Below are 20,495 nucleotides of genomic sequence, written 5' to 3' on the forward strand. Positions count from 1 at the left end.
CCTGAGACGAAAGATGGAGCCTCTCTCTGCAGCCGTGCAGAGTGCAGCAATGGTTCAGACACCTCACCTTCCCCGACAAAACCACCTTTTGAGACCAACGTCTTTTTAAGCCTTCTTCTTCTGGCTATCAGCACAGAAGACGATATTTGATTTAAAAAAAAAAAGATGTTTTTGTGTTCCTAGCAACGCCTGCAAAGGCGATCCAAGTGCGATAGTGGCTCGTGTCTCTCGTTTGCTTTGCCTTCACGGCGCTGGTGTGAAGTAATGAACTTCGTTAGATCCCGTTTAAAAAAGAAACGTCATGGTGCCCATTTTAAAACACATGCTGGCAGGAACGAGCTGGCCTCTTCTGGCTGCCAGGTCCTACAGCGCCCTCTTATGGTGATCCAGTGCACAGCTTCAGGAAGTCACAAGGTTTGGACTGATGGTGGACAGATGAGATCTGACCTCAGTTGGACTAAGACAGTCTGGGCCTCCTGGTTGACAATGACACAGAATACAGTATTGAAGTATTGTAGTATTATACTGTATGCACTATATTGTAGTATAGTACTGTAGAAAGGGTTCCTTCTTGTGTTGTCTAGGGTAGGGTACTCATTTGAGCTGGAGACAGACATACAGAGATTTAGGCACCTAATAATAATAATTATAATTAATAATTGCTTACACGTATATAGCGCTTTTCTGGACACTCCATTCAAAGCTCTTTAAAGGTAATGGGGACTCCTCTCCACCACCACCAGTGTGCAGCCCCACCTGGATGATGCTCCAGTCCGCTCCCCACACACCAGCTCTCAGTGGGTAGGAGAGCAGAGTGATGAAGCCAGTTCAGAGATGGGGGTTATTAGGAGGCCGTGATTGGTAAAGGCCAGGGGGGAAATTGGTCCAGGACACTGGGGTAACTCCCCTACTCTTTTTGAGAAACATCCTGGGATTTTTAATGACCACAGAGAGTCAGGACCTCGGTTTTACATCTCATCTGAAGGACGGTGCCTGTTTACAGTATAGTGTCCCCCGTCACTATACTGGGGCATTAGGACTCACACAGACTGCAGGGTGAGCGCCCCCTACTGGTCCCACTAACACTTCCTCCAGCAGCAGCCTTAGCTTTCCCAGGAGTCTCCCCTCCAGGTCCTCATTGCACCAGTAGGGTTACTGTCCTATTACCTTTGAGAGCCTTTTGGAATAAATGCCTGGCAGAGCCCTGGATATAAAAAAAATAAAGAGCTTCAGAAATTCCCCTGTCCTTCCAAAAAAAAAAAGGCAAGAACAAAACCGTTTGTTTCCGTCTTTGTCTTTGACGAGCCCCTCGCAGGCTCTGTGACCAGAGCCAGGCAGAGCATCAACGTCGGAGCTCTCATCACATCAGGGATTAATCTCTCCTCCATCAGAGACCACTGGAAGGACATGAGTCAGCGGCTCCTCCGCGGCACGCCTGCCACGCACTCCGGAGCTGCAGGAGGCACGGCAGAGGTCCTGTCTTGAACCCGGAGCTTCATTCTCAGCGTGCCAGTCAGCATGTCGAGAGACGGACTGGGGGTGGGGGTCTACTGTACAGACCGTGTGGCCAGGCTGGAACAGGACACCGGCCACGTCTGGTCGTCTTCGCCAGCCCTCCATTTCAGTTCCGCACCGGTGCATTGCACACTGTCAGCCCAACTGAACAGCGCCCCCTGCAGGCTCCGCACAGAGCAGACCTGCTCTCGTTATCAGATCAGAACCTCGATCTCACCAGTCACGGGCTCACACCCCCTGATTGGCTCACTTTCAAGAGAGAAACCTTTCTGCTGCCGCTACTTTTCTCATGGCTAACTTTTCTAAATGAACATGAGCACACCTATACATATATGGATTTTTGGGTAATCGAATTAGTTCTTAGGTCTTATCATATCACCAAGCTACGGGAGACATAATTACTATTATATTGATGTGTGATTCTCTAACTCGAGGTGATACAGTAAGATAGTTGTCTCCCCTCGAGGTGTGACTCAACAAGAGCTACCTAATTCGTTTGCATTTTCATAATGCCTATCGACTGCTTGTCTTAATCGCCCGAGGCGATGTTCTTTGAAAGACTCAGAGCTCATTTAAATTTACGTAACGTTTATGTAACAATCACTTTTTAAAAATAGCTGCTCAGGACAGGAATGCGTGGTTTTTGGCGTGGGCTGTGTAATGCGCATCTCGAGATGACTTGCGAGCTGCCCGAGATGAATCCACAGTTTCGCTGACAGTATTAACCCTGTGGCTGCCGACGAGCTTCAACCACTGTCCGCATGGGTGTGTGTGTCGGCGTGTGTGTTCGGCCCATCGCCCGTGCCCCGCGAAGGGAGACCGGCTTTGAACAGTCCTGTCTCCCTTTTGTCTTCTTCTCACAACTCTGCGTTTTAAAGCAAAAAGTACTGGACGTGAAGGAGACGCTCTTTGAAATCAGAACAATGACCATTACACACTCGCGAAGAATTTGATTTTTTTTTCTTCCCATCCCCTGATTGCTCCGAGTCTAGACGGGCCGTGAGCTGTCAGCCCCCCCGGGAGGTCCGTTTCCCCTCTTCCCAGACTCCACCTGTCTCCGGCGGCCCGCCGGGGCCCAGCCCCTCGGTGTCGCCCCGAACCTCAGGAAACATTCCTGAATAACACGAAGACACGTGGAAACACATGACAGCCCCGAACTAACACAACAATAACACGGCACATAAGCGTACACCTATTATCTCGATATTAACCATCAAAAAAATCTGCACTTCTGTGCCAAACGGACAAAATAATGTCAGTGGTAGTTTTTTTTCTCTCTTAAAGTCCAGGATGGCGAGGTTGTTGTTGTTTTTTTTTGGGGGGGGGGGGAGAATCTGTCCAAATGCCAAACCGGACACCCAGTTTGCCCTTCTCTCAGGAAACTCGCAAACTACCATCCCGAAAAAAACGAAGAGGGTTGTTTTTCTCGCTGGTGCTGCCTGGCTGGCGCTTAGGTTGCGCCGCAGCCGCTCCGCGACCGTAAAAGACCCAGATCAGCACTGAGGGTAAAGTTGGTTAACTCCTCCAATGCCAAAACGAACACATTCAGAGCGGTGAAATGGCCATGAATGTAGAACACTGCAGGTAGGAGAGCGCCCTCTTCAACACAACATTTCACCCGAGAAGTTCAAAGTTGTAACACAAATCACTCCTCACCAATGTCCCTATCCTTGGGCTCTATCTGACTGATACACCTAGCTGCATGTGCAGATGCAGACGTACTAGCGGTCAAACGAATGTACAAACACTGCGATCGATGCTGCTTCCATTATTTAACAGTTTTGATATGAGTGCAATAATGTCGCCGCGCCGCGTCTTATATTTTAATACAGAGATTGTTTCAGGTTCGTTTTTCAACTACTCAAATCAACGTGCGCCGTTTAACAGGGGGTGCTTTCTCTAGAAACCGCGCTTGAAGCGTGGGCGAAATGCTACCTAGAGAGGCCGGCTGAGCACACGATAGTGAAGCATCGACAAGAAGGAAAGTCACTGTTCAGATTTTGGCTCTAGTGAAAACGGGTGCAGGCACGGCAGCACGCACACACACACAAAAAAAGATATTTTTCGCCTCGTCAATAGGCACACCAATTATGGCATTAGCGTCCCCCTTTGTCGGGGAGAGAGCCCTTCGAGCACCGCTGCGATGACATTGAAGAGCCCGACAGAGCGGAGAGACAGAGCATTCCTGCCGACATCTGTCCTCTCATCACGCCGGAGACCCGCCTGCGTGCACAGACTCGGGGGCGATGAAACCGAGAGACGGGGGTGGGAAAATGAGATTAGGATCTGCGGCGCTCCCTCTCCAGAAACCCCGAGAGAGCCGACAGGGGAGACGGCCCGTCCAAACGCACGCCGCGGCTCGGAGAGGCCAGCTCCTGCCGTCCACGTGTCCAAAAAAAAAAACAAAACAAAAAAATCAGCTACCAACCTCCAGATTCTGGTCGACTCCCTCGTTTTGATGTACGGAAAAGGGGGGGGGGCAGGTGTAGACATTGAAGCGTGGCGGCGATTCAGACAAACCAGGCCCGAAGATCTCTCACTGCGAATAACTTTCAACCGAGCTGTCAGTTTACACGGAGGTCGAAGGTCATCCAGGTTCACCGTCCCCATTAACCTACTCCCCAACTTTCCCACCGGGGGAGGTACAAGGTTTTGATTGGTACACCTTGACACAACCCGAACCCTCGCTATTTTAGTTTAGCCCGTTATCTTTAAATACTTGAGCTGCGCTGGGACCGCACCAGCATTAACACAGTCTAACTCTGAACCATATTGCTTTTGTTGTCCCCTGTTTATCTCTGGGGTAGAAAAGAACAAAGTAAAAAAAAAAACAACGAATGCAATATTGCAAAAGTTGTGAACCGGCGAGGATGTGAAAGAAAAGCAAAACTAGAATCATTTTCGAAGACAACCCATTCATAACCCTCATCTCTGTTTTATGTCACACGGCGCAAGACAGAGGAAGAAAAGGATGAAAATGAAATTAAGACAAGAAACGCATCTGCATGTATTCTCAAGTGGAAATCGGAATTAGGATTTGATAAGATTTTCAATGTATTTATTTTGGGGCGGGGCGCAGAATGTCACGCAAACAAGTATCCTACCAGATACCGCTTTATGTAAGCAATCAGATCCAAAGCAGGAATAGAAATGATTAACAATAAAAAATAATGATAATTATACATTAGTATACGCAGGAAGAGACAAACCTGCCTTAAACAGCGATATTGTCCACGACCTGACTTGAAAGTACAGTAGCGGCGTGTGTTATTTATGCAGCTGGAGTTCTAGGAGGAGATTAATCTAAGTGAACGTCTTTGAACGCAGAGCGAAAAATAGGAGAATCCCTATTTCGGTCGAACAGGATGTAAAGAGGCCTGTTCTGTGAGGAAATGTACCAGCCGAATCCTGTTCAACACCCTTGTTCTTTTTTTTTTCATTACTTAGCACGAAAACCCAACCTCAGCGATCTCTAGACCACAGTTGCACTATCACCTATTTTTAGACTGATGCCGATTCTTAGCATCCTGTTCAGAAAACTTTCCGAGTATCTTTTCATTAATATCGTGATTTTGTGTTCGCAGATATTGGGGAGAAAACGCGCGCGCAGATAATCAAATAAGTTTTGTTGTTTTTCCCCACTGCATTTTGTTCATGGCTCTGCATTCTGTTTTAAAATAATAATGCGAGACCAGGACTACAGCCCTAACCATACTGTACAGAGCGTCATTTTTACCGGAGCCGAAGAGCTAGGAATCTTTTTGGAGACGTTCAATCCCTTTTTCTTGTAAGACGTTTTCACTGTCATTAGTATGGCCTTCCAGCTTCGAGTCTCAAATAAGATCGAGAAGATAGTGTCTGACTTCAACTTCCGGCGCTTTAGGATCTCTGTTTCTGTTGAGATAACAGTTGGGAGTGCTATCAACTCCAGAGTTATTGTTGTTTTCTAAATCATGTCTTTGTGAATTCAGACTGCTCCTCTAGTGTGCTGTGTTTTTCTCTCTCGGTTGATTGCTAATGTAAAGGCTAATTACTGTAATATGGAGTTTATAGTTCACTACATTTTAAGAATCCCAAAGGCAGTCCTATCCAAAAAGGCTACACATCCACAGAATATTTCCTCTTACTCTTACTTCAAAGCTGATTGTTAATAAACTTTTTTTCTTCCATAATATGGCAGATTAAATGCCTGTAGGAATGTACAAGACATATCGTACTTTGCTGGCAGTCCAGGCTGGTTTTTAACCTGAAATGACCAACTGGAAGGGCCAGTACAAAAATAAAACACTTAACACCTAAAAAAGCAGCAAAATAGGAGGGTGTGTCATGAATGGCCGGGTACATGGCCTACAGGTGGGGCAGACCCAGCACCAGCGTCTTCTCAGTCAAACCACTGCATTTCCTGCTCCCTCTTGTGGGTGCGTGTGTATATAAACCTTGGGCAGTTCGAGGCAGAGCTGAAGTTCCTGATCTGAGCGTGCAACGGCACCAGCGCAGACGTCCAGCATGGTCACTCTCTGCTCCCTTGTGGCTCTTGTTGCCTTTTCTGCAATTCAAGGTAGCTATGCTCGTTCGCATCTTCTTCCCCAAACGCACAGCTGCTGAGGGTTTTAAACATTTCTGGGTGTGAGAACAGAGGCGCCACTTGTTGTGCTCATGGTTTTAGACTGAGGTCCCAATTGCATCACAATTTCAGACCTCTAATGTCAGATGCTGTAGGATGTAACCCTGCTGCTTCACAGACAGCACTCTGCCAGAGCTACAGGGCCAGCTAAGCGACTGGCCTGGGTTTCTGTGAGTTGCATTGTTGGGTCTTAGGCTTAGGATTTACTGTTGATTGTTGTTGGACAGTTTTTAGGTGACTCACGTCTGAGCAACGCAGATATAGCATGTGCAATGCATCAGCTCCCGCAGGGACATCTGAATGAATGTGCATGAGTTCAAAAGAATTTCTGACGTAGGGGCTGAACAGAAAGCCTGCTATTGTGACTTTCAGTGACCAAAGTGACAAACTGTCCATCCTTTTGAGCGTACAAGCAGCTCAGAGCTCAAAATATCACATTCTACAATGTGTACATGTATAATAAGACAAGTGTTTGCCCCATCTACTACTCCAGCATACAGATTTTCCTCCTGTTATCTGTAATATCAGCCTTCAGAGTTGAGATCAGCATTGCCGATCTGCTCTTTCCGATGGAACTATAGATTCTAAACGTGTCTTCCCAGCATAGTGGACAGTTCAGATTTCCAACTAAGGACTTCATCATATAACGTCAGGCTGGGTACTTTATATAGAATCTGACTCAGCAGAAGGCACGACGATCGCAGTTTTACAACATTGAAAGAAGCAAGAACAGTCCCCAGATGATTAGAGTTGACACCAGGCCAGTATTTTTCTACCATGTTTTTGGCAAAGAAATGAGTTTCATTACTGAAGAAAACTGAAACTCGCTTTTGGATTACAACATGGAATTTTCCTTTATAAAATCACTTTGTAACTGGATGAGAAATACAGTATATAATGTCTGTAGCAACACATATTTTCCATACCTTTCCTCGGAAGACAGAGGAGGGACAGTAATCAATTCTTAATAATTAGCTGATGTGACACTCGATTTCCAGGAATCAATATGTGAACTGTTTCTTTTCTGATTGCCTGTGCCTTCCTTTCAATTTGACATAACACTTTTAACCTGTTCATCTGCAGAATATGCTGCGCATTTTGTCGATGTTTTCCACTGGTTAAATGCATTGTTGCACTGCATTTTTTTTACTTTGGCATAAGCAAATCCCAATGAAAATTAGGATTGTATTAAAAAGTATACCTTTTTAATATATTGTTCATGTTTGCAACCTTATCAAAGCTGTTTCTGTAAGTGAATATTATCTATAAGTGTGTTTAAATTTCAGACCTCAAACCAAAATGATAATAATTTGTCATAAGCCATCCTGTGACAGCCCCATCTTTGCACACACAATTTCTGTGTTTCAATCTACAAATCACCAGGATATATCGTTTCCCTCGCTTGAAAAGGAGGTGCATATTGTTACCTCAACTGACCACAATTAACCTGGGTCCCACTTAAACCTCAGAATTTTCCAACATGAGGACGATTATAAATTAGAGGAGGTCTTTCAGCTCATTTGCAGTAGGTCATTTGGTAGTTAGTAGGTAACTGATCTGAGGATCTCCCCCAGCTGTTTCGTGAAAGAAATCAGGGTATCGGCTTCAGCCTTTGCGCCAGTGGTGTACTCTCTGTCATAAAACATGCTCCGATCGAAATTTGCCGCTAAGGTGCTGTTTCAGATGTCCTTCAGGAAGACGGCAGGATATCACATTTATTGCTGAGTTCCTGTATGCCGTGTTTTCATTTCTTACGCAGAGTCAAGATGCCAGGTTATTGACGATGTTTTTAAGAGATAAAGTCCAAACAGGCCCAGAGATTTCCGCTGTCAAAGAAAAGAGAGAAGTGTTTTTGCCAGACTGTGTGGATTACAGAAGTACTTGTACTTGAGTCTGACTGGGTGTAGGGTCTTTACACAGTGGGTCCAGACACCCCCTCCCTCCACCCCCTATGCCCCCAGTGTGCTGACAGGGGACTGAGCTCAGCTCTGTATGCCTGACAGGTGTCTCTGGAGAGAAGGTCATTGGAGGAGCTGTAGCCAAACCCCACAGCCGGCCCTACATGGTTTACTTAATAATAAACAGAAGTGATCATCATACAAGCTGTGGAGGCTTTCTGATCAGAGAAGACTTCGTCCTGACGGCAGCACACTGTGATGGAAAGTAAGCATTCATTGTAATTCCCCCTCTATGCATTTATACACCTGCTGTATATCTACCTTAGCTATATCCATCCAGGATCGTGGTGAGCCAGCGTCTAACCTGGCAGTCAATGGGCACAAACCAAGATTCACACTGGACGGGATACTACATCATCACAGGGCACACACTCACCGTTCACTCACACACTCATACAGGGGGCAATGTAGAGACTCCCATTAAGCTTCACAGCATGTCTTTGGACTGTGGGAGGACACTTGAAATATATACTGTAACGCATACGGCCGACATTACAGGTTGTGCGAGCTGGCTCGCCAGCATGGTGACGTCACCACCCTTCCCTGTGAATAGCAGGGACCTCAGCCGCTGGGCTGAGGGGAGATCTCCCTTTAGCTCAAGAGGCTGGGTCCCTGTTGGGTGACGCCGCAGGCTCGGGTTCAAGTCCTCAGCGGTGGGAGTGCTGGCCTGAAGCCACAGCAGTGGTGAGGGCGCATACCCACGTGAACCCGAAAGCGCTACAATATATATATATACTGTAAATGTATAGGGTGAATATATATACAATACATGCAGGGATTGAACTGGTAGGTAATGGGCCTGAAGTGGTCCACCTTTGTATCCGCTGATATTCAGTCCTGGTCCTGGAGGGGAACTGTTGCTTCTGTTTTTGATTCAACTCTGGCCTCCTAATGATTCGCGTTGAATCAGTTGTTCGTGAACAAGCCGTGAACAGCTCTTGTCTTTACGGCGTCCAGGCCTTTACTAATCGAGGACTGTGAGCAGCTATGACACCTAGTGAGCTACAGCCCTCCAGGACCAGGAGAGAATGTCTCCGTCTGGAGTCCAAATATTTTCACCTCTTGATTTATGATTGTGAGAAAGGAGAAGCTCTAGCAATACAAGGAGAAACCACAGGCAGGCAAGCACAGATATTAAAACACACCTGTATTTGTTTTTAACCAAACAAACTTCTTGTCCACAGCAAACTCACTGCACTCCTTGGGGCTCAAAACGTCCTTCAAGATGAGGAGACCCAGCAGGTCATAGATGTGGAGAAGTCCTTTCCTCACCCCCTTTACAACAACGGGAGCTATGACATCATGCTGCTGAAGGTAAGCACTCCAGATCATAACTTGCACAAGTGAAATTACTACTCTAAATACATGCAATCCCATGGTATGTTAGAATCAGCACCTCCCCAAGAAATTAAATTGTTCATTTCAGCCCATAGTGATTCCTCACTTGTGCAAAAACACCCAACCTCTTGCATGCACATATATAACAGGTCGTGCTAATGCACACAAGACCAAACCTTACCTGTTCCAGGTGTCTTACTTGCCCTACATTATTAAGACAAAACTTTCACCCGCCTGTCAGATGGAAATTACAAGCTCTTTTTGCGACAGCTGGTTACTTCAGAAGTGAAAGGAATCTGTTGAGCAGAAGATCACTATCGAACCGCCAAGATCCTGAATTATGATGGACGTGCAGATTGAATTTGTAATCTCAGCCGTTGTCACAAAAATGTTTTTCCATTGTTGCAATGCCTGTGCGGAACTTGTGGCCTTGAGAGAAATTCCCGACAGTAACACACAGCTGGTATCAGAGTGTCTGGGCCTCTGGGCTGTGTTTGCTGTCATCTGTGTTCGCTTTCATCTGAAACGGCTGTTTCTCCCGTTCGCAGCTGAAGAAGAAGGCCAGACTCGGGGAGACCGTGGGTGTGATTCCTGTGCCGTGGAGACGGGTGCCCCCCGGGACAGTGTGCTCAGTGGCGGGATGGGGGGCTGTGGACAGGGAGGGGAGAAATGCATCTCCCGAACTCCAGGAGGTTAATGTGACCGTGCTGAGTGACAAGCAGTGCAGGAAGAGGTGGGGAGATCAGTACGATGAGACGAAGATCTGTGGGGGCATGCCTGACCATGGAGTGTGTAAGGTACAGAAACAACATGCGCTGTTCTGGTATCTTGATAGCTCGTCACACCTATTGTAAAATCATGTGTACTGATTAATTAATCCAGTTGGTAGTTTGCAGACACGCTCATAGTTCTTACTAACGTTTTCCATAGGGACCATCAATCGAATAAGAGTCTTGCAGTCTTAAAGTGTACAGTGTTAATATGCTTGTTACAGATGCAGGTTTGCCGTCCTTATGTCCTACCATCTGTGTGTATTTCAGGGGGACTCTGGGGGACCCCTGGTCTGTGAAGAGAAGGCATATGGCATCGTCTCTAGAGGAGGCGAGCTCTGTGAAGAGATGCCCACTATCTACACCAAGATCTCTGTGTACGAGCCCTGGATCAATGAGACACTGGCGCAGAACTGAGCTTTCCTGTTGCAGCCTATAGCATAAAGCCACATTTGTAGCTGTCAACAGAGTCCTCTTGCCTGGGTGCCCTGTTTGTAAAATGGTCCTTTGTACTCAAGCTGTATTCCAGATGTCCTGCTTGCTAACCTGTCTAGCTAAAATATTTCCAAATGCAAAAATCTCCATTCCTAATAAAGCTTCTCACTGATTTAAACCTGAATATCCACCTTGCCTCCATCACTCAGATCCAAAAGATCATCACGTACAGCAATTATTAAGTATAGATCACTCCCAACAGACAGCAGAGTGATCCGGTTCGGGCTTTTATGTGTATAGAGATATCACACCTTTAGCAGGCCTCACAGAGTGAATGAAGCCTTTCCTGCCTGGCTGCTTGGTGTGTGTGTGCATGCTCCCTCTTGTGCCAGGTGTTGTGTCACACCTGGAGTCTCTTGATCTCTGCAGTCTGTTTGATGTGGCAGGAGGGTGAAAATACTCTCAGGAAACTGTCCTCATGCGACACCTAGTCAATGCTCCCACATCCCAGATCTCCTTACCCCTCTCCCACTGAAGAAACACTTCATTTCCTCTCATTACATAATGCAGCCAGAGAACAGGCACATCCCAGACCTTAATCTGCAATAAAGAGATCATCAGAAAGAGTGTGTTCTGCTCTGTGACTGAATAAAAATGAATGAATTGATGTTTCTTTAATTGTGTGCATGGCAAATTCTTTATCTTTAAAGGTTTTATTTGTCATTTGAGTCATATATAAGATCAAACATTTATATATATATACAATGAGATTATCTAAATATTTAATGATCATTTTAGACTACCACATTGCTCTAAAACTGTTTTCATACTCAGATCATTCCCGGTGGATGTTTGTAGGCGTTCCTGTCTTGCCTTTTGCCTTCTGGGTGCTGATGAAAGCCTCTCGTTGTCGAAAAGTGCTCAGCACACATCGCACTTTTTTAATCTGTTGCACCATCTGATTGTGTTCTCGCATCTCATCTGATCCATGCAGTCATCAAATGATCTCTTGCCCTCTTAAAATGATTCAGGCCTTATCATTTCTCCGAACTGAGTGAAAAACAAACAGGAAAAGCTTTCCTCTCCAAAAACCAAACCCCTGCCGGTTCTAAAGACCCTTTCTAGAGAGATCAAGCAATAAAGTACTGAAGAGAAAAACACAGCAAGGCGATTACTGGGAATTGAAGATCGGTCTTTATATAGTGAAGCAACTCATCATTAACGCATCCTGCTGTCTGTTTTACACATATCCAAAATGCTCCTGAAGTTTAACAAAGTCCTGCTTTCAAATTTCCGTGTTTAATCTGAGCAACATAACCTGAAATGACACAAATGTGTTGCGCAGCTGGCTAGAAAAAGGTTTGGTTCCCCAACAGATGAGATTTCACGGTCTGCAGAAAAAAAAAAGGGCACTGTTCACTTATCATTGATCTACGTTCATTCAGCTATAGGGTCAGAAATAACTGGTACAAATGACACTGTGCTACTAATTTCTAAATAAAGAAAACTGAACCCCACGTTTGACTCAGTTCTAATTTGGACCCTCCTGCCCATCCCAAATTCAAATACCTCCAACCACTTACAATTACTGGATTTGGAAGTCTGGGTCTAATCTGTACCCTTGTCTTGGTAACTCACTGGCAGTAGATTGTGTCAAATGTTGGCCTCTTCGGATCAGTCTTATCAGTTTCATCACTTACTGTTAAATGCATTGTGGAGACATTTTGGTTTAATCTGTGTGGCTGGTTTCCCTCAGTTTTTGAGATAAGAGTGAGTGTACTTTAAGGAACTAAATGAAAACAGCAGGTTTAAATTCTCTCCCACACCTGTCAGTCCTGTTCTATATCCAACTATATTTTCTGCTGTCTGAAATCCTAATATCAAACCACTATAACGGTAATAACTTCACCACCACATAAACAGTGGTAAAGAAAGCCAATGAAAAATCTTCTATTGATTCTTCACAAAAAGCATTAGTACTCATAGGTACTCTGAGGGGTTACAATCTGTATATTTTAAGAGAAACAACAATTCACTCACTTTGTAATGAATATAGTGATGATCAGGTGAGGAAACAGGGCTGTCATTGATCAATCTTTGATTGATCGCGTTGATTGGAATGATCACAGCTGTACACAAGCAACCATCATGAAGCACCGTGCTGCTTGTCCATCGCATTCGCCAGTGAAATGCTCCCTACACATTAGACTAAGACTAATTTGTATCCAGCAAAACATGGAATGTTATCAGGATTATCTTCAGATAAACCGGCTTAAATCACCGCGGAAGACTGGGCACACAATCGGGTTTCCTGTGTCAAGACTGAAAAATAAAGGCACCGGACAATGAAGATATCGTGAACATTTGCCCAGCAGGGTACGATTACACCAGCAGCCCCTGTTGAATGATGTGTTGAGCCTCTGCAAGTGGCAACAACAGCTTGAGCAGGACATGGGCCTGGGCTTCACGCAACACGGAAGTATCTGCTGCCCAGGGCTGCTCCGCATGTGCAGTGAGTCCAGTCCACCAGATGTGGGTGGGGATTGTTCAGGCCAGGAGAGGCAGTGGAAGCCCTGTCTCAAGTTGCTCAAGCTTGTGATGTGTCGAGAGAGCCCATTCATTTGAGATGAAGTTCCAAATTTTCCTAATATTTTGGCCAGCGAGTGTATTAAAACAGTGATATCAAGACATGTTTTCTTCCCTCTCTTTGTACTACTTAAAAATAGACTCCTGCCATTTACTCTGTATCAGTTAACCAGCTGCAGGATCTTTGCTTAGGAGTCTGGTGAAAGATGCTGAGATGCCTTTTCCGGAAGATAGGCCAATATTGATTTTTCTTTTTTTATAAAATCAATAGCTAGTGACTCCTGTCGGCCTTCTTCAGAAAGGCACTTATTCCTGGCACGGATCTTGGAAAACCAGGGGAATGGAGTGCAAGGGTGGGGCACACACGGATCAGCACCCATACACACAGATAAACACACACATACGACTCGCAAAAACACAAATGCACATAAACACACGTGATCACACATACATACACACAGCGACCCCAATGAACCAAGCCAGCGTGTTTTTGGCAGGGGGCAGGGGGGGGGGGAACCAAAACGCAAACGCACAAAGAGAAACCCAAAGCGAACACTGAGAGAACATGCAAACTCCACACGGAAAGCACCTTCGCCTGAGTTCAAACCCAGGACCCAAGAACTGTGAAGCAGCAGTGCTGAACTGCCTGCACACTAAATCAGATCTCCCCCTTTTGCTTGCTCTTGTTCAGAAAAGCTATTCGCCTGTGCCTGTTTCTCAGATACTAGAAGCCAGAGTGATAGAGAACCAACTTTGGGAATTAGGCATTAGGAAAGGTATACAAGCCTTCCAAACATTGTATTCTTTTCACAGTGTCTTTTGCGTTCCGACTTTTAATAGTCAAGTTGCTTTCTGACTTTTAATAGTTAAGTTCTGTGCGGGTGACTTGTTTGTCTGTGGTCAGCGGTATTTCAGAAGTTCCTGTTGCAGCAGAAGTCGGTGATCGGCTCAGAGCAGAAGACAGTGAGCCCAAAGCTTGATCACACATTCTTCAATTTTAGATCATATTCTGCAGCATGAAAGTTGTCTCTGTGGCTGTGGTTTGGGCTCTCTCCATTTATCTTGCAGGTAAATCTCTTCTTCTTTTCCTTTACTCAGCTTGTGTTAAGTCAAATGAAACCATCATGCAACGTAAAAAAAAATTGTGCTTAGCTTGCACAGCTCAGCTTAGTGTGAAAACTTACACTCATGCAGTTTTGACACTTGGGGTAAAAAAAATCAAAATATACCGAAAAGCGGATATAAAAGAAGAGTGAATTTGCACGTAGAATGACTAATGCTTAAAGTAGCTTAAAAACACCATCAAAAGTCATGCACATTTCACAGAAAAGATATATTATATCTGTTACATAGAATAGAACATATACTGTATATATATATATCTCCGTAGATCTACAGCGAACTGAACACAAGCACATCATCCAATTGCATTAAGTGTAAAACCCAGGTTGAAACACAATTCCGTTGTTTCTGGGAATGCACACATATTCAGAAATTCTGGAGGGAGGCATGCAAAAAAAAATCTCTTTGGTCAAGGCAGTGCAGGTAGATCGTCTTACGTGCGTTTTAGGAGTCACGCCTGTTCAGTTACAGAATCACAGAGAGGTAATCCAGTAGATCTTGATGCTGGATTAAGGAAATCTCCTCTGGGAATTGTAAATAAGGGACTTGATCTCTTTAGAAAAGCTTCATCCTAAAAGGTGAGTTGGAGTGTTTTAAAGAACTGTGGAATAAGCCATTGGAAGCATTAGGTTTAAAAGAGGAGCTCAATATATACTCCTTAACCATAATTACAATTACACTATAGACCTGATAGATACATTGGTAATTGATGTACATTTTTTATGGCATACTCTGAAGAAGCTGTCACTGTACCTGTATTTTTGTATTAATTTCATTGTTATTCATTTCATTGTCAAGAAAAAAAAATGTACAACGCTTAATGAACAAAGTTGTTTAAAAAAAAAAACAGGACAAAAGACAGCATGCTAAAATGTATTTATTTTTACCCCCAACCTAAGTTTGGGATGGATGATGACAATCATGTTACTTCAGTCCCAGCTGCTCTAAATCATAATGATTCTCCATGTCATTTAACAAAGCCGTATATATTTCACATGAAAATCTCTACCTCACATTTCACTTCCTGCATCCCCACACCTGTACAGCTGCCTCTTGGTCACTCCTGGTCCTCCAGGGGGGTCTCGGTCTCCTCGTCTTGTGGCCTGGGGGGGGCTGGCTCTCAGCTAGGCAGCTTCAACTCAGCCTCATCGTACCTCGATACCCGACAGGCCGCCTCAGAGCCACGCCTTGTGGCGTCGTTATTAAATATATGTGCTTATTTCAAAAGGGATTTGAAATTAATCACTTGTTAAATACAGTCCTGTGCAACTTGGTTTCTTTCTCTATTCAATTGTCCTCTGAAATCTCAAGTTGGGTCTTGACAGACCTTTTATGCTGAGGTCTGAAGATCATTCCTCTTCTAGTAAAAAAAATCTGCTTTAACTTTATAGATGTCTAGAGGCAAACTCTGCCAATGAGTCAGTTCGATTCGATTTGAGAAAAGTGACAAACGAGCTAGGCCAGTGTTTTGCATCGGTGGCTCATATGCTGTTCAATTTGAGCTCACATTTTTAAATTCAGAATCATTATTAAATATTGCTAAATGACAAAACGTGCTTTCTTCACTCCTGAATTCTGTATCAATCACAGCAAAGGTTGTCAGGATTTTGCATAAATGTGCTCACTACATGCTATCTCGGACGTCTAACGTCTGCACGGCTGTGAAAATGAAGACAATTGTCCACAATTAATCATACAGATTAATCAACATAAACTCAGCATCTGTGCACGTAAAGGGAAAAAAAAGAGAAATATAAGCATGGTAGCGTTTAGAGGTTCCAGATCATTTTGATTTGAGCTCAATGTCAATTTTGAAACTTGTGTGCTGATGTGTGAGGAGCATTTTGAATTCTGTTCATGAAGTTTGAAGATTTTTTTTTCTCTCTGATGAAGTCACCGATTCATTCTGAAATGGTTAGAGCAGGGAGCTGTGCCAGCATGCAGGATACAGAAGAAGAGGTTAATTCACCGCTGAGATGTAAGAAAGAAAGGTGGTGATATTTCGGAGCCCCAATTCAGAGTGGAATTAACCTTCCTGATCAATTCACTGTGCTTTATTTAAACCTGCAGCAAATAGAACTATCTGAGAAATCTGCAGGACCGCACCCTGTGGTTTTGGAGGGCTGAAGATGTCTTATTGTGTCATTTTCTACCTAAAAATAATTATTGTATTCTTCTGCAGATTTTCTTCCTGTACTTCTTAAGTGGTAAGATTGTGTTTCGGCGTGGTTTAGCTTTTGAAAACTGCTCCTTCTGTGTAGTGTAGTGATGACACCGCCTTTACCTTTGACCTCCTGTACTACTGACCTCACGAGCACTTGGGGGTGATTTGTCCAGACACTCACACGTCACCTCATCCCAGCAGTTCCCAATTCCAGCCCTGGTCACCCACACGCCTGTTGGTCTTTGTTTCAGCCCTCGCATACACAGTCAAACCCTTCATTGACTTGATAGGAATAAGATGAATTTGAGCTCTTCCCAGCTCTTAAACAACGTATTTGGTGAGGGAAATAAAATCCCAAACTTGGGACTAGTTGCACAATGCAAATATGCAACTGAAGCAACTTCTTAAATCAAGTAAGGCTTTAATTGTATGATGCAGGTGGTCTGGAATGAAAACCAGCAGGTGTGGGGGGTCACCAGGCCCAAGGCTGGGAACCCCTGTCTTGTTCTGTCTGTCACTACTCCCCTGGGATCTTTGGAAAAAGACAGCAGGCAGACAAAAGAGAGAAAGGAGATTTATTTTTTAAGATCATTTACTTCGCAAGGTCTCGGTGGCATCCCAGAGTCTCCATCTCTTTGTGTCACCAGGGGGGGCGCAGATCATCGGGGGGCGTGAGGCGACCCCCCACAGTCGCCCCTACATGGCCTACCTGTCCATGGTGAGGGGCACGAAGTGTGTCAGCTGCGGGGGGTTCCTTGTCCGCAACGACTTCATCATGACCGCAGCCCACTGCAGTTCAGAGTAAGTACAGACCGATTCCCAGACCTCAGCTCTTACAGTCAGTGCTGAGCTGTCACTGTGGGACTTTGTGGCTGTCAGAGGCCAATGACACAGATGAATTTGAAAGGCCTCTTCTGTGTTTAGGCCCATGAAAAAAGAGAATCTGACATCAACATGAAGGGACAGAGGAGGTGCAGGAGTGCTCGTGTGCTTCAGAAATGCGTTTTAAACCTCCCCCCCAGTTAGTCACATCTTCTTCAGTTTGCATCAGCTAACCCTCTGCAACCAGACCATGTGTCTATTTTGAATTTCTTGCAAAGCCCCAGAGGCTGGGGTGTTGCGATCTGTGGCGAAACAGAAAGGAGTAGAGCTGAAAACAATCACTTGTATTCTGACTCATGATCTGCAGGAGTGTCTTAAGCTGACCCTCCGTGGGGCTCGATCTCCCACTCCTGCACAGATTTATAGAGGGAGGGGTTTTAGGAGTGCAACAGGGGTTTCTCTGTAGAGGTGCTCGTCGTACCTGGTGTGGTTGTGATGTGTTTCTTGGATCAGGGCTGTCTTCCGAGCTGACTAGCTGAAGAGCAACAGAACCGATTCTTCTCTCTCACCCACAGCAACATAACTGCAATTCTGGGGGCTCACAATATGGTTCAGGATGAGAACTCTCAGCAGATCATCCCCGTGGCCAAATCCTTTCCCTTCCCCGACTTCTGCCCCCGGGAGCTGGACGATGACATCATGCTTCTGAAGGTGGGGGGGCTTCTTATCTTGTGCTGGCTGGGGATGGACAGGCGATGGTGCAGAATTCTAACTGCAAGGAGGAAGTGATGCTTGGGTTCTTGTAAAGGGGGTAGAAGTGAGCTCTTCCTGCTTCACGCCTCTTGCTCCCACTGTTTCTTCACAGCTGAGGTGGAACGCCACCCTCAACAGCGCGGTGGGGGTCCTGCCCCTCCCCGGGACGTCCGGGTGGGCAGGTCCTGCTCTGTGGCAGGCTGGGGAGCGATGGACACCGAGGGGGAGAAGCCGTCCCCTACCTTGCAGGAGGTCAACGTCACCGTGGTGAGGAGACTCTGTGCCCAGACCTGGGGGCGACAGTTCAACGAGTACAAGGTCTGCGCTGCTGGACCCCTGAAAGGCGGCTGCTCGGTACGCCCACACCAGACACCCCGTCGGTCAGCTCCTGCCCTGTCTGAGCTCTTCGTCAGGCTCTGCGTGTACGTGAGACTCAGACCGGCTGAGACTCAGCAACAATCTGCTATTACTGTTTCTCAGCTCTGCCCTTCACAGATCAAACACGAGGACTGGCAGCAACGAGAGAGAACGACAGTATCCTCGCTGTGCGCTCTCACAGGTTCGAAGCAGGTCTATTTCAGGAGCAGTGCTGTTTTACACAGGGGATCTTGACACCAGGTGTGCCGGTCGCGTGTGTGTATTTCAGGGGGATTCTGGAGCCCCGCTGGTGTGCAGGGGCGTGGCGATTGGCATCCTGTCTTTCGGGGGAAAGCCCTGCGGATATTTTCCCAGCGTCTTCACCAAAGTCGCCATGTACCTGGACTGGGCCAGAGACGTGTTGGCCAACAACTGAGACCACTCATGAGGGAGCTCACTTCCATCTCCAAATAAATGTTATGAAATAAAATAAGCCTTAATAAACGTTGTGCGTGCGGTTTTCATTACCTTATTGTTTACCAAACAATAAATAAACCTATATTTGTGGTAAATTATTGCATTCGTGAGAGGCACAGTGGGTACAATTGCTGGTGTACAGGACTGGAGTCCTGGGTTCAAGTTCTGGGGTGCTGCCTGTGTGCAGTTTGCATGTTCTCCCTGTGATTGCATGTGTTTCCTCTCACAGTCTGAAAACACGCTGGTTGGTTAATTGGCTTCTGGAGAAGCTGGCCCTGGTTTGAGTGCGTGTGTGCGTGCACTCTGCAATGGACTGGTGTGTCCTGTCTAGTGTATCCTGCTTTGGGCCCATTGCTTGCCAGGATAGCCTCCAGATTCCTTGAGAATTAAGTTGGGTAAAGCCGTCAGTAATTAAATGGATGGATACTGTTTGCAGTAATCAAAGCTGAAACGGGTAGAATTAGGAAGAGAAGCAGTGTGTGAAAGTGTCATTTTTGACAACACATAGTAGTTTTCTTATCTTCAAAATAAAAAAAAGACAGCAAATTTTCTCCCACAGTCTGAGTGAGTACCAGCATGCCACATCAGGGGATTTTTGTATCAGAGTGCTACATTTCTGCAGAAAAACCTCAAACCAACCTGTTTTTCACAGGGTAAGCAGCACATGGTGAGAGAGCTGGAACTGTGGAAGGCAGGACCTGTTTTCGTCAGAGAGTCACGTGACTCATCACTGTTGACTCTTCCGCGCTTTCAGGATGGGGCTTGGAATGGACACACTCCTCTTCCTGCTAGTTTTCCATTCAGCGTTCCAACAAGGATACAAAGAAGGAATGTTCCACTGAGCCAGCCATGCTGAGCCACCAGTGGCGTCATCGTTACGTTGGGGTGTGTGACAAGTTAGAATGCTCTGACCAAGATCCGACCTGCGCTGGCAGGAAAGAGGGGGATTGTGTTATTTCTTGTCTTACACATGTCCAAAACCCTGTTGAGTTGGGGTTTTTTTTTCATCTCAGGAAACACGTGCTGATGATATGTGGTGGTGAGATTTTTTCCCCCATGTTTTGAACCAGAGGACCACTAGAAGTGCTCTTAAAACTATGAACAGGGTGCACTTCTTTACTCAAAGGGTGGTGGGAGTGTGGAACAAGCTGCCCAGACATGTCGTGGCGTCTTTCGGCAAATGGCTGGACGAGATCCTCAGATGAATTCATTGCTAGCAACCAAATAGGCAACCTTTCTCATGACCGTATGTGTTTAACTCTCAGGCACCCGGCCGTATCCCCTCAGCTTTCAAGAAACAAGGCAGAACTCTCATTCTGAAGTTTCAGCAAGCAATCAGACCTGATCTGAGCACAGGATGGTCAAAAAGGCTTCATGGCGATTACATTTTGACTCCACCAGCTTTACATGTACAGGAGTTTCTCCAGATTTTTCCCTATTGTCATATAGCTTAAGTGTTTCATAGCCTTTTACCCTTGGTCTATTTTTAAGACAGACTTATAGAAACAATGTTAACAATAGCAAAACTAAAACTTGTATATCAATGATGATTTTTCCCATCTGTAATACAACCC

The 20,495-nt window shown here is 45.5% G+C and overlaps 1 protein-coding gene and 1 pseudogene across 2 annotated transcripts; both read left to right on the forward strand.

Annotated features, from left to right (window-relative positions):
- The first annotated feature begins 5,916 nt into the window (after positions 1-5,916).
- On the forward strand, positions 5,917-10,824 carry LOC148639233 (granzyme B-like). The gene is made up of 5 exons (XM_088621718.1): positions 5,917-6,073; positions 8,143-8,302; positions 9,282-9,411; positions 9,984-10,232; positions 10,476-10,824. The coding sequence occupies exons 1-5, from the start codon at positions 6,022-6,024 to the stop codon at positions 10,620-10,622; spliced, it is 738 nt and encodes a 245-aa protein (XP_088477844.1). The 5' UTR covers positions 5,917-6,021; the 3' UTR covers positions 10,623-10,824.
- A 3,331-nt stretch (positions 10,825-14,155) lies between these two features.
- Positions 14,156-18,948, forward strand: LOC148639234 (granzyme B(G,H)-like; annotated as a pseudogene). Its single transcript, XR_015930762.1, has 5 exons — positions 14,156-14,294; positions 17,160-17,313; positions 17,910-18,045; positions 18,200-18,441; positions 18,734-18,948. The product of XR_015930762.1 is annotated as a granzyme B(G,H)-like (transcript).
- Positions 18,949-20,495: the final 1,547 nt, after the last annotated feature.

This window comes from Lepisosteus platostomus, chromosome 27, assembly GCF_059453375.1.
Source record: "Lepisosteus platostomus isolate fLepPlt1 chromosome 27, fLepPlt1.hap1, whole genome shotgun sequence".
Lineage (NCBI taxonomy): Eukaryota > Metazoa > Chordata > Actinopteri > Semionotiformes > Lepisosteidae > Lepisosteus > Lepisosteus platostomus.